General features: G+C 31.2%; 1 protein-coding gene across 5 annotated transcripts in view; it reads right to left on the bottom strand.

The window, feature by feature from the left end:
• RapGAP1 (Rap GTPase activating protein 1) overlaps positions 1 to 13,584 on the bottom strand; it is a 162,668-nt gene that overhangs the window by 80,956 nt on the left and 68,128 nt on the right. The window contains exon 2 of one of the 5 annotated variants that reach the window (XM_068761511.1): positions 75 to 117. The exons of the other annotated variants lie outside the window; for them this stretch is intronic. Within the exon in view, the coding sequence (XP_068617612.1) occupies positions 75 to 107 (33 nt within the window). The 5' untranslated portion in view covers positions 108 to 117. The remainder of the gene's footprint in view (positions 1 to 74; positions 118 to 13,584) is intronic. 5 annotated transcript variants of the gene reach the window in all.

The following is a 13,584-nucleotide window of genomic DNA, read 5'->3' as shown; positions in this document are numbered from 1 at the left end:
AGGACAATGTAAGTAAATTGCAGTAAAAATACTCGTTTTTGTTTTGAGTTATTATATAAAAAAATTATAATTACTTCATACCCGCCGTAATTGTAAATATTTTTCATCCGTGATTACCTGTAAACAATGTAATTTATGTATTACTAAAGCGCACACTTATAACACTGATGCAAGACAAAGCAAGGCATGCGGTACAAAGTTTACAAGTATCAGTTCCCACCGTACACTTCGTCATAAGTACCATAATCTAACGTCAACACGTCCCACTTTACACATAGTAAAGTTACCATAAACAAAATATTATGGGACAGAATTCAAAACCGTTGCGATAGCGAGAAACTCTCTATACTTCACAAGCAATACACATGGGCTATGTATATTTTTAATACATTAAATATGCTAGCTGTATACGCTATTTCATAACTTTTATGCCCTATAAAATTATTAAAGTGTGGTTCAAATCATAAAACAACGGAATGCGAGGGAAGAACAAACACAAGAAAACATTTTATTAGGTAGTCAAAAAACTACTATGCAACCATAAAATAGAAAATAAAAACGATTTTGCTTATTTTGTCAGGTATTTACGCTGCTATCGAAAATGTCTATTTGAGGGCCTCTATGATCAAAGTTCAACTGATCATCTTGAGATTAGACGTCATGTCTGCATCTGTTGTAATCGGTTGCGAAGACTAAAATGTCCCGCAATCATTCGTATTTATAAATAACGCATACAAGTTTTTTTTATTTATGTTAGGTAGCTAAAAACTAAAAAAAATCTGTCCAAGCTTTCTTTAGTACCTAGAGTTACGAAAATAAAATTATAACATGCGTGTATTTAAACAAATAAACTTTAAATAACGCAAGTATTATAAAACATAACATTTTAGTTCGAAATATAAATGAATACCTTTTTTTCCGAGTTACCTGTTCAAGGTTCGCTACGGCCCAATGCGCACCCCTGGTGTACTTTTACTACCTAAAACGCATGTTTTTCTCTGTGTTCAGATTACTGTGTACATAATGTTTTAGGTGTAACGAATCAACTTCGAAAATAAAACTTTCTAATTTTAAATACATAATTTTAAACGTTAGGAAGAAAGGTAGCACAAGAATCAATAAATAATATGCATAACGTTTTCTTTATGTTAAATAAATAAATATGGGTTTTAGAAATAGCGCTACTCAATGAGAAGATTAATCTAGTTTACGTTATTTTCCAATGCAGCACACGGAGAGTAATTGTACCTCTCTTGGCTAACTGAAGCAACTTTAAGTACGCATGTGTAGGTAATAATTCAACGCTACACTCCCACATTATTTATCGCCACAACTACTAAGATTGTACAGTAATTTCTAATGAGTTTTGCATGTATACGATGGAGGAGCTAAGAAAAACAATTAAGTTTCACATTGGAAAGCGTGCCATGAGCGACTCCGCTAATCATTGAGGCGATTGAATCTAACAATTTATTTGCAAATATATCCCACATGTGTTACGTGACGTGTAAAATAATACAATGGATTGCAAAGCACACGAAATAGACGGTACGAAGTCGAAATATCTATCGTATGTCACATTTACGAAATTTAAAACAGTTTAGATGGATTTATGTAAATGAACATGTAACTATTGAAAGTGTAAAGTTAGTAAATCAAAATATTTAGTGATTACTTTAACATCAATAAAATAACGCTTGTGCGTCGCAGTCTGTATGTACTATTAATTATTTTTATCTGATTATTTTGGGTGTGAAAAAGCTATTTTTAATACATTATTTCGCAGGAAGTGTAAATTAGTTACAAAACAGAACACTGTTTGCAAAATAAAAAAAAAAACAACCAAGTTTGAGTTTTAAAACAAATACACTTTTTAATAAAAATTATATACTTGTTGCAAAAAACAAACAATATCAAACTTTCCCTGTGTACGTTAACGATATTCTTAAAATGAAGAAATAATACACAAACATAAAATTGAGGTAAAGAAAAAACAAAATAACTGCTGTACTATATCAACATATACCAATCATAAGTCATAGTGATAAATCTTCTATTTCAAATTTATTTACCAAATCACAGTTCAAAATAATTTTACAAACCTAGAAAATTAACAAACATAACCTTTTTATTACACCCATTGTGGTCGCAATCTACACGAATGTTAATAAACGCTATGTAAGAAATAACAAATTGTATTTGAAAATGTAAAAATGGAATATAAAACTATAATTGGTTGTTAAAAATTCAACCTTGATTACTTACATAAAAGGATTTTACTAGAAAAACTTACGTAAGTGAAATTTTTCAGAAGGTGATAAGTAATACGAAATTTAACTTTTTATATTATTATAATGACGAAATAGAACTCCATGTTGTATCCCCCTAAATGGCCTCTTTGTGGATCAATCCTATTTCTTTGTCATTGATTAATATCATCTGACTTTTTTAAGATGTTAGTGTTAAAGGCATTTAGTCTAGACCAAAACAAGCATCATCATTTCAGCTATTGGATGTCCACTGCTAGAAATAGGCTCTTTACTATAGTTTTCCAAGACCTTACAGTAACTAAGCTCAAGGGTTTATTTCGCAGCCTCGATTATGGCTGTTCTGTCCTTCTAAATTTAAATTTTCGATCCAATAAATCAATGTTACCTATTATTCAACATCGGTGAATTGGCGAAAATTGTAGGTTTATTGGCGATTCGTCGGTTCATTTTAGCACAAAAACTGGACTGATAACACTTACTTTATTGTCTTATACTCGCACATATATTGTTGTACTATATATAAAATTAAAATAATATAAAAAATTTAAACCAAAATTAATTTAATTTACTTCGAAAAATCCAATTACAATTACTAGAAAAAATAATATAATACTTGGTCAAAGAAGGTCCAACTTTCCTGTTAAGAGAACTCAATACCTGCTTACGTCAATTTTTGACGTAAAAAGGAATATCTTAGAAGTTTCTCAGTGATCTAATGACGTATATATGATAAACGTAACATAAATATTTATGTATAATCACTTTCAATGTTAATTAACAATAATAATTGTTATCAGGCATAAAACATTAAAGGAGTGAATGTATAACTCATTTGCTGTCAGTTAATGTACCGTACACCTTATCTAGAAATCAATGGTTCCATTAATAATAAATAAATTCATGATAATAAAGTAAGAAAGAGTGCTCAAAGTTAGGATTACTACATATTAAAATTAATTATTGTTTGCTTACTGTCCCTGTAGACTTTGTACAGCCAGAAATTATTAGAATGTCGCATTACAATACAAAAAAATATTTGTTATATGTATACAATATATGTTAATGTAATAATGATAATGTTAAAATGATGTAAATATGTTACAACACATAAAAATTATTATATCATATTTCGAAGTGATCACTTTCTACAGGATGATTAGAAAGACGTTTTAACAGCATACAGGTTAAAGCTAGCAAAGAAGATAATTATTTCTTTGATTCTTTTGAATATTTTACACTTGTAACCAATCAGTGTTTTGGTATAAATTAATCGTTTAATTATCCGCAATGAACATAAGCCACTATCAAAGTGATTAAATTCAAATGGCCAATATATTTCCGCTTTAACCCAGTTTGGAACGTTGCCTTCAAAACTTATCCGATAGGAGCGACTTTAGGAATGATCTGTGGACGTCAAAAGTTCTTTAATACTCCTGAAAACCGTCCCCTTGTGAAAGCACAAAGGACTTATAGAACTGGATCTAAGCTTCTATTGCTTTGTTTAAAGTTTGATTGTAACCATTTGTTCAGAACGGCGAAAAGTTCTTGAGAATGTTCGAATTTTGAAAGAAGGGACAGGAGAAGTACTTGTGTTGAGGTGTTTTCTCCATAATTCGATTATTTTTGGATTCATTTTTTACTTTACTTTTTAAATAAATAAAAAATCAAACGACAATACTAATCACATAACAGCAAATTGTATTACACTCGCATTTATAAAGAAGATCTTTAAACATTTACGTACCGTTGCCATATATTGAAATGAAACATTTATTGTAATGGAATAATAAATAGTATAATAGTGATAGTAAAATAGTGATTTTATTCATTTCTATAACATTTTCATGTTTAGTTATGTATTACGTTAATTTAATAACTACGTACGGTGCAAACAAATTGCAATCGCGCATGGTTTTTCTATAAATACTGTTCTGAAAGGATCAAAATTTGATTTTAATCGAAAAATAACAGTAGCCAGTATCAAAAAAATGTATTGAAACATCAATGAAACCTACTTTGAATTACGCAATAGTTGCCACATAAACCCTGCACATTTTAATATTTCATTCTGAATCACATCTAGTTATAAATTCGAATTCATTTCAAAATCCAGCTGTTATTCAATGCATTGTTAAATCAATTATTTTACAACGTCACAATAAAATTAAAATGCATTCGGATACGTAATCGATGCAATGGACATTGATAGACTAACAGAACTAACAATACGTGTAGTAAACTAAAACCTTAATCCACACAAATTAATAATGTCACTGCAGTTGGTCTGAGTATAGTTGGCACTCTGTCAAATGTTACTCGACGTTTGCTCGGCCTTGTCAACTCGGTCAATGACTCCTAAAAGTGGCCGTTTAACGTTAAGAAAAAAACTACACAAGCAGTTGTTGGGAACTACCTAAACAATGTAATTCCGGCTCGCTTTAATACATTTCACAATTTATGTTTGAGTTGAATTTCTGATATAAATATGTATGAGCGTCACATTTTTTTTCTTCTTCTCTTTTTAGGTTCCTCTAAAGAGAGAGTCGTTACTGCCACTGTCATGGTCTTCTGGCAGCGTCGCAAAAAGGCCTAAAAACTAGAACAGCATATAACGTGCAAAATTGAATACCTCTGGGTCCTTAAGGTTTCAAAGTGGATACTACAGTCCAGCAAGCAGTGTTAGATTTCGACCCACAAGGTGAACAGATGACCTTTTTAAGGTCGCCGGGAGACACTGATTAGAACGTAGACCGCTTTCAACCACACCCCTTTGGAAATTTAGGGAGGAGGTCTATTTCCAGCGGTGGACTTTCTACCACTAAAATGATGATGAAGCCAACAAGCATTGAGTCTGTTTAGCGTTTGAGTCTGCCAAATTATCTTTTTTTATTCCTTTTGGACGAAGTATAGTATAGTTGTCAACCCTAGTTGTGTGGTAGTTATATATATTTGTTTCCCAGGGTAAAATGTGTTCTTTTAATACTAAATATTTCAATGTTCTCGAAAACAAGAATAAGTCCGACATGTCGTCTATATTGTTTATATACTTTATAAGGTATTTTTCAGATTTTTTTATTTCAAATTTACGAAATTACATGGTGAATAAAGCAGTGTCTCACACAATTTCGTAGAAAAATATTCTCCTAAAAATGTCCTTTAATCAATAATATGTACACATTCAGTACGCAAAATTAGCCCAGTACTCTCTCCGAGTTTTGTTCTCCCAGTCGTTTCAATGTTTTTGAAAATAGAAATAACTTAGGTGGTCCAGAACATGTCACCGCCCTATCCTCGAAGCTTCTATATTATATCTCATGCGTATGCAATAAAATTGTTTAAATTACAGTGCGTAGAAAACTATTTATTTAAAAAAAGGCTGTCAAATTTGTGTAACTTTGACGCATGTCTTTCAACTTACCCCGTCAATATAAGGAGAGAGTATCAACAAAACTTTACCGGCAAAAAGGTTAACGCACTAACGTTAATGGAACAAAAACTATAAGATAACTCGTGACAGATCGATGATGAATGGTCGCCCCCTGACGATACAGTTTTATGAGCATCCAACTGTAAATCACACTTTCGTCGTATTTATGTTTATCAAGTTATCTTCGTTTATTAGCGTGTAAAAATAGTGAATAAAACATCATAATAAACATTAAATAAGATCTCGTTTCAAGTCCACCAGGAAGTAAAGAGAGCTTTCTTATAAAAACAAAAACAATTATTATAGTTGAATGAATTATAAATATAGATAAGAATGATAAATATCACATATTTATTGACTCATTTAAATTCCTGGCTATTTATGAAAACTTTATATGAATATATTTACTTGAAACGAAAAAATATATATGCATTGATATTTGTTATCTGTCGCAATATAATGTTCGACAGTCAATCCGACCTTAAAGAAACATATTTTTAACAAATTTTTTAATTAAAAATGCGTATTATTTTAATTGCGTATAGGTATCATAAACATAGACAGAATATACAAGTGCATTTATATCTAAAGTAATTTTATGTTAAATATTGTAGAGTTATTCTTGAAAACTTCAGTAAGGATATAAATAAAAAAATTAACGAACAAGCAGACCCATTTCGTTTAGTTGTCTCTCTACCTCTTGCGCAAACCGGGATTTGAATTTAGAAGTGCTTTCCATATCAAGCCAGCACTTCAACTTAAAGTAAATCTAATCTTTGCTCATAACGCTCCCACTTCTGAATGACTTTAGCAACGTAAGACTGAATGGTTCCCTGTCCGCTCGTAATCGATTTCGTAACTAAGCAATTGTGTGGAACGAAACCAGTTGCATTGTGTTTTCCATCAATTTTTAAACACGTTATGCGTATTTTATCTTTGGAGCAGAGCATACGAGTGTGTGCCGTTACTAATGCGAAGCAACAAACATTGCTTTGTGAGGGATTCTGAAAACATTATTGCCCGTCACGACTTTCGTGCTCGCTGTAACGTAAGGAGGTATAAACATAAGATAATAAGCGATCTTTCAAATTCAAATTCAACACGTGTGTCCTGAATTCGGTACATCGTATTGATAAAATATATTTATTACTGATGCGAGTTGTTTCTGTCCTAATTTATATTAATAAAATAATATTCAACAAAGTTCATGGCGGTTGATGAATAACATTACAAAAATATTAATATTTATTAACAGCAAAGGAATCGCCCGTGTCAGTACCAGTCAAACCTTTAATAATGTAAAATATTGAAAAAATAAGCTTGAGAATCAATTACTCTTTTAGAAAATAGACCAATAAGTTTAAGTATATATGTGAAAGGGATCACAAAAAAATAACTTCACCAAATGGATTTGTTTTTAGGTTATTCTAATATCAGGGTACGATAGGAATTCTATTAGCTTTATTATAAGTTGAAATATTACAGGGGGATTTAACCTCATTCTAGTTTCTATTTTAATTAATTGATATAAAATTATTAAAGTAAACGACCCTTAAAGAATATCAATATATGATTTATCAAGGCTATTATTGATCAATAAGATTTTATGCAAGAGTCAAGTTTATTTTTAAATAAAAAAAATTGAAAATTCATGCAATTACTTTCGTGAAAAATAATAAATCAATGATTAATTGAACCAGATAAGAAATGATCGTGTCGATTTACGATTTGAGTGCGAGATAAATCAGATGATAGCAAGACTTCCGTGAAAAACTCAACGCGAGAACCACATGCGTTAAGCTTGCGAAATGTAAACACACGATCTGTAAACTAGGGCGACACGGCTTCCAGATTTTTGGTAGACAAATGATTATTTTTTCAAAACTATCACATTTTAGGTTATCTAAGGACAGTACGAAAGTAACCAACATAGTCCAACGGATTGGCAAGTCATATAGCCCGGCAGGCCATATGACCCGCAGAACAGTTAATCGCTCAGGTATTTTTTTTATTTAATTTTACAAAATTTTCCTCTGACATAGTCAGAGCCTATATTTCTAAATTACAATTTCTAGATGGAGGGGGGAAATACTACATAGGACGCCTGGGAATGGAGGGCGCAGGCAGTGTCAGACTCTTATTGACTAAAACCCCCCTCGGTTGGCTCTGTTACAATTAAATTTCTTAAAGTTATACATTTCCTTACTATCTTATATATCTATTGTTATTTTACGCTTAGATAATAGTTCAGCTCAGGTATTAAGGTTCTAGAATAGAGACCATGGACCGGAAAGTCTAGACCACGTCCACCCACATGGTGAACAGATGGCGATTAAAGACATCGGAAGACTGAATACAGGCCGCTTCCAACTGGTTTTATCAGAAACCTATAGGAGACCTATGTCTGGCAATGGACATCATACATTTGAAATGACAATGTTGACGACATTTTATATTTTGACATACACATCTATTTTGCGTTATCTGTCAGGTAATTTATTAAAGATATTTCAGTATAAATGCGTAGATAACTCATCAGAAATGTAGCTTTCTATTCAGATATCAATGAAAATTATGATCATGCTATAAAGATATCATTTTGATACCGTTCACGGTAATTGAAGGTTATCATTGTTTTATAATAAAAATTGACATTAAATAATGACCTTGAATGACTTTGAATGTCTTATACGTCGAACAATGATAAGTCACTTATTACCGTAGTATACAGAATCTTAATTACCTATTAATATACATTGTAGTAGTTCTCACGTGCATCTTCTATCGAACCTAAGTGCGGTGGTGACCGTAACCACTGTTAGCGCAGTACAATAAATGATAATAATGGGTAAATCGGTAATTAACACAGATTTTTTTATCTTAGCACATTCACCTGATGATAGGTGTAACACTCAAATATAACCGACAACGAACATATAAAAGATTTTTTTAAATTAATTTCGAAGCTTCTAGAGAACTTAGAACACAGTCGGTCATTCTGCTTATCAAAATATTGCGCAATTGTAGAAAAATGTTTTTTGACGTCACTGTGAATGAACCTGAAATGTCACCTGAAATATTTATTTTTTATTTTAACACTCAAATTATTTTTAAATTGTCTATTGAATAGTAACGAGTGCATTTCTAGTAGAATAGAAGCCCAAGTCATCTTATAAATTACGCGAGATGGTTCTTAAAATACAATCTTTTGTATTCGGACAGAATTTCTTCGAATTCTTTCCTTTGCGGCTTTAATCACCTTTTTCGTACGAACTGTACATTTACGGCCAGATCTTTTTCTGTCACAAACAAAGGTTTCATTGTATCTATCAATAGTCCGATACAAAAACATTCGACCAATACTAATCGAAAGGTGTTCCAAAATTGCATTTGAATTTATTCTGACTTCATGTATTGCTATTACATCCATTACTTTTTCTATAACACTCCACTATTTCAATAACTCAAAATTATTTAAAACCTATGTTGGAAGTGTGAGAATGAGACGTCAAATTTAATTTTCATGTAAGAATGTCAGATTCCAAATTAAAAAAAATATTTTTTATTATTGTAACTATTAATGGCCAACGTATATCGAATTATTAGTAAAAAAATAAAACATCTCTATTTAAAAACAAATCGCCGGTAGTGAAATAAAAAAAAAATTGCTGCTAATCCATTTAAAACTCAAAGGTTATGAGAAAAGTTTTAATTTATGAGAAAGGATATAATAATATCTTTACAGCGTTAAGTCACCCGTATAAGCCAAGTAGTAATATCCATCTGTAACAAAGGTAAGAGAAAACAAAAACGCCTTTTGGTATACCGAATAAAGGAAAATTCACAGCGAAATTAAGGGATTCCTTAGAATAACGGAACTATAAGCCGCAAAATGAAACTAGAATATTGTATTTGGAACAAAGCTGGTGTAGAGAAGAAATTTAAATTAAATTTTATTCAAACGAATTAAAATACCTGTTATAACTTATTACGGTAAAAGCCACATAAAACTGGATAAAAAATAATAAATAAATGTGGTAATGGTGAACACACTTATATACCTTCATTGGAATATGTTATATATATAGTATAGAAGGCATTAAGAGTTATTCTCTTCTCTGCCATAAAAATTAATTACGAAAAATTTCAAAACAATCAGAGGCGTTCGTTCCACGTTAAAATATCACAAGCAAAAAGTTTTGATATATGTGTCGTTTAAGCAAAATTGATTCACAATAATAGCAGCTATTATCAATTATTTTTTAATTTACTTTATTATTCACTTGGAATCAATTAACCTAAACACCTCATGTACGGAGAAAAGTTTCAGAAATTCCAAATTTGTTATGGTCTAAGAGCCTACGACACTCGGTTGCATTTTTTGTGATATCTTTCTACAGGCATCCTCCTTATAGTACTTTGAACTTATTCCTAAGCTTTATTAGAACTTAAAACTTCGTTACAATATTGTAGGGTTTTTGGTAATAAGACAGTATATAGTAAATGAATATAAATAATCGCATGGCTCTTCAAGTTCTGGAGTGGAGACCAAGAACCGGCATGCGCAATATAGAACGTCTATCCATCAGGTAGACAGAATACCTTGTGGTCATCACCGTTATCACATCACATCGCAGTCATCGGATGACTCTGGATGCTCTTAATTAATCTGTTTGTATTTAAACTATGGGTAGGCTTATGACTAAGAGCAAGCCTTGCAGCTGAAATAAAATGACGATGATAAAACGAAGCCAGCAAATTCGATGTAAACACATCTATGTAAGCAACCACACATCACGTATAAACCTTTCCTTTTTATTAAAAAGGGAATCATTTTTTTTCTGCAAATCTAATAAAATATTACATTCAATCCTTACGCAGCCTTAAGAGTTCAAATGTTTATTGTAAATATATGGTAACGATGTTTGCGACCGACTAAGCGGTGTCATTTAGAAGCGACGATATCTAGTGTGACGAAAAGAGTGCTGAAATCTCCGCCTGTGCTAATACAATTTCATCTGAAATGTGTCAGTGTCCCTTTACATCTATGGTAATAAGTCTTTAGGGTTGACGCATGAATGAATTCAATAAGTATAAGCACCAATTACCGCGGCATGTAACACCGGCATTAATTACCATTGTACTAGTATTTTTTCGTATTGCAATTTGCTACGCCATTCTTTACCGATCTAAAGTAGGCAACCCTTATTTTTTATATAATTTATTACGTCAGTAAAAGGTGCTGTTGCTGCACTGGCAAGTTACGTTTATGTTAGGGTTTTCATTTATTGCACCAACATTAAACAGTATTTTAAAAAATTATAATAATGTCTAAGTAAATATAGGTACTGCAAATTTATTGCTTGCAATGTTAATAATTTAATTTTTTTTTTTTAAGGAAATTTGCATAAATTTCGTTTACTAAGTTTTGAAATACTTGCATAAGTTTCGTTTACGTTTAGTTACATAAATACATATTCATTTACATTTAGAACAAGATCAAGACATTTATATCTACTACACATTTAGTTTACATTTCTTTTTTTTTTACTGTTAAAAACATGTTAAAAAGTAGAGTACGAAAAATTTTTAGAAAAGCATTCATCAACCTTTTGTAAAACGATTTTAAGAGAAATTGCAAGTCCAAGTGTATTTTCAATGCGCTGGGCAAATGTAAATGAAAGTCGGAGAAAACGCAAGCAGTAAACTTTGTTAGATCAAACACGTACAAACGACAACCCTAGTAATATCCGCTGTCAGAGTAATTGGAGTGAGAAATATCCGCACGACGATATACGCCGAGACTCTGCACGATTTTTGTCATGGCCTTTGTCCCTGCTCGTACATTTTACGAGTGAATTGGTATAACGTGTTGCAACATGCGGAATACAGATATATCATAAAATCGCAACCTTACAACATTGTAGGGTCGATTGCAAAATCGTAGATTTATTTACGTAGCCTCCTGATTATTTAACATACTACATTATCTAAAGTATCAAAGATATAGAACTGTAGTTTTTTTTTTAACATAATTGTACATTAATAATTTCAAGTAATAATTTTGGGCTATTGCAATGCATGTTTTTACATTGCTTCTATGACTTAAAATTAACCAAGATGAAATGGCAGTGGGCAAGAAGCATAGCCCGAAGACCAAATAGCTGTGGAGACCACGGTATAGGACCACCGTAAAGTGGACAGTTAATTTTAAGTCGTCAGAAACTTGATGCAGGTCGCTTCCTCCTGATATTATTGAAAACATGAGAGTACTATGTCCAGCAGTGGAGGTCTAATGTCTAAAATGATGACTATTTCGAGCATAGATTTTAAGAAAAATCGATTAGAATATAACCAGACAAAAATGCTTGATAATGAATAGCGTAAAAGGATTCAAATCATAATCGATCTTCTGTTTAAGTTCATCAGACGAAAGGATGATTCAACTTAATAATATGAAATATTTAAAATACCGTACACTTTTATAAGTTAAGTGCTTTCCAAATTAGATATAAGTGCCAATTACTAGGCGAATGCCTTTTTCCAATAAAGCTTACACTAGAAATCTATTGGGATCGTAGATAAGCTAATAAGAAAGATATCGCGAAAACTACTTAATGTAACTTTGGGCAAATAGCCCGCACTTAAGTAATTTTCCAACCACTAAAATGTGTACCTCTGTACTTAATATTGACAAGCCTAGGGCTGTATTTTTTCAGGAGGCATATGTTAACAACGCAGAAATGGCTCAAGGCTTGAAGGTGTAAGTAAAAAGCAGAAACTAATATTCTATAATATAATTTTACGTTTGTTTAGGCGTGGCTAATATATTATACATTATTCAATTTCTTAATTGATTCAAGCTGCAATAACTAGTCTAATATCAACATAATTTAAGGGAGTCTTAAGATGCTGGATTAAGATTGTTTCCAATCAATCGTACTGGAAATCTCTAGAAGTTGCCTAGGTCATGCAGTGGTTGACCCACAGATAATAAGAATACACAATTAATTACATTTAGATACATAATTTACGGTACTGAGCTCATCGCGGTGTAAACAGCCCGTTCTTTAAATATCAACGATTTTGTGGTTTGTTAAACAATGTTTAATTAAGATCAAAAGAATTTTTGATGATCACAAAAATGTTATACAGTGTAACTAATAACAAAACAATGTTTTAAAAATTGATTATATATATATAAACTTTGTAAAAAAGTTGTAATTACAGCACTCTAATTTATAATAGACGTGTTGCAAATTATTCTGGAAAATTTACAAATACGTGCAGTTGTCGGAAAATATATAAAACATCAATTTAATAACTTTTATATAATAAAAGAGAAAAACTTGTCACGATTTATAAATGACTTGTGTTATTCTGTATTAGTCATAGTTACACAAGTTATTTAAAAGGTTATCCCGTTAAAGGCAAAACTTTATGAGACGAGTAACATTATAATGCCACCTTCTTTATACATTAACCATGAATAGCGTTATTGCTGAATGAAGTTCAAGTCAATCTAGAGATTATTTAGGTTATTTTATTAGCTTTATAAAAACTTAATTATGAGGCAAATAACAGTGCACAATGAGCAATGAATATCTAAAAATTTACTTTTTTTTAACTGTTAGTTTTAAATTAGTCTAAGTCGTTAATTTTCAGTAACAGAAAACTGTAAGTTATTAGATAACTATAAAAAAAATACTGAAATAATTAGGTCAAAATTTTAACGCGTGTTCATATATTTACTTTTATAACTAGAGTCAAGTTATGTTTTAGATTATAATATTTAATCAAAACAAGCCTGAACATATATCAAACAACTTATGGTTTTAACCTAAATACAACAGTTTGATCATAGGACGTAGGTAGTAAGTTTTAACA

The sequence above is a fragment of the Battus philenor genome, unplaced genomic scaffold, assembly GCF_028537555.1.
Source record: "Battus philenor isolate CCGP_79_NKW_IND1 unplaced genomic scaffold, ilBatPhil1.0.hap1 SCAF_15, whole genome shotgun sequence".
Classification (NCBI taxonomy): Eukaryota; Metazoa; Arthropoda; class Insecta; order Lepidoptera; family Papilionidae; genus Battus; species Battus philenor.
Note: the sequence above shows the minus strand (reverse complement) of the source record. Positions and strands in the feature narration are given on the sequence as shown.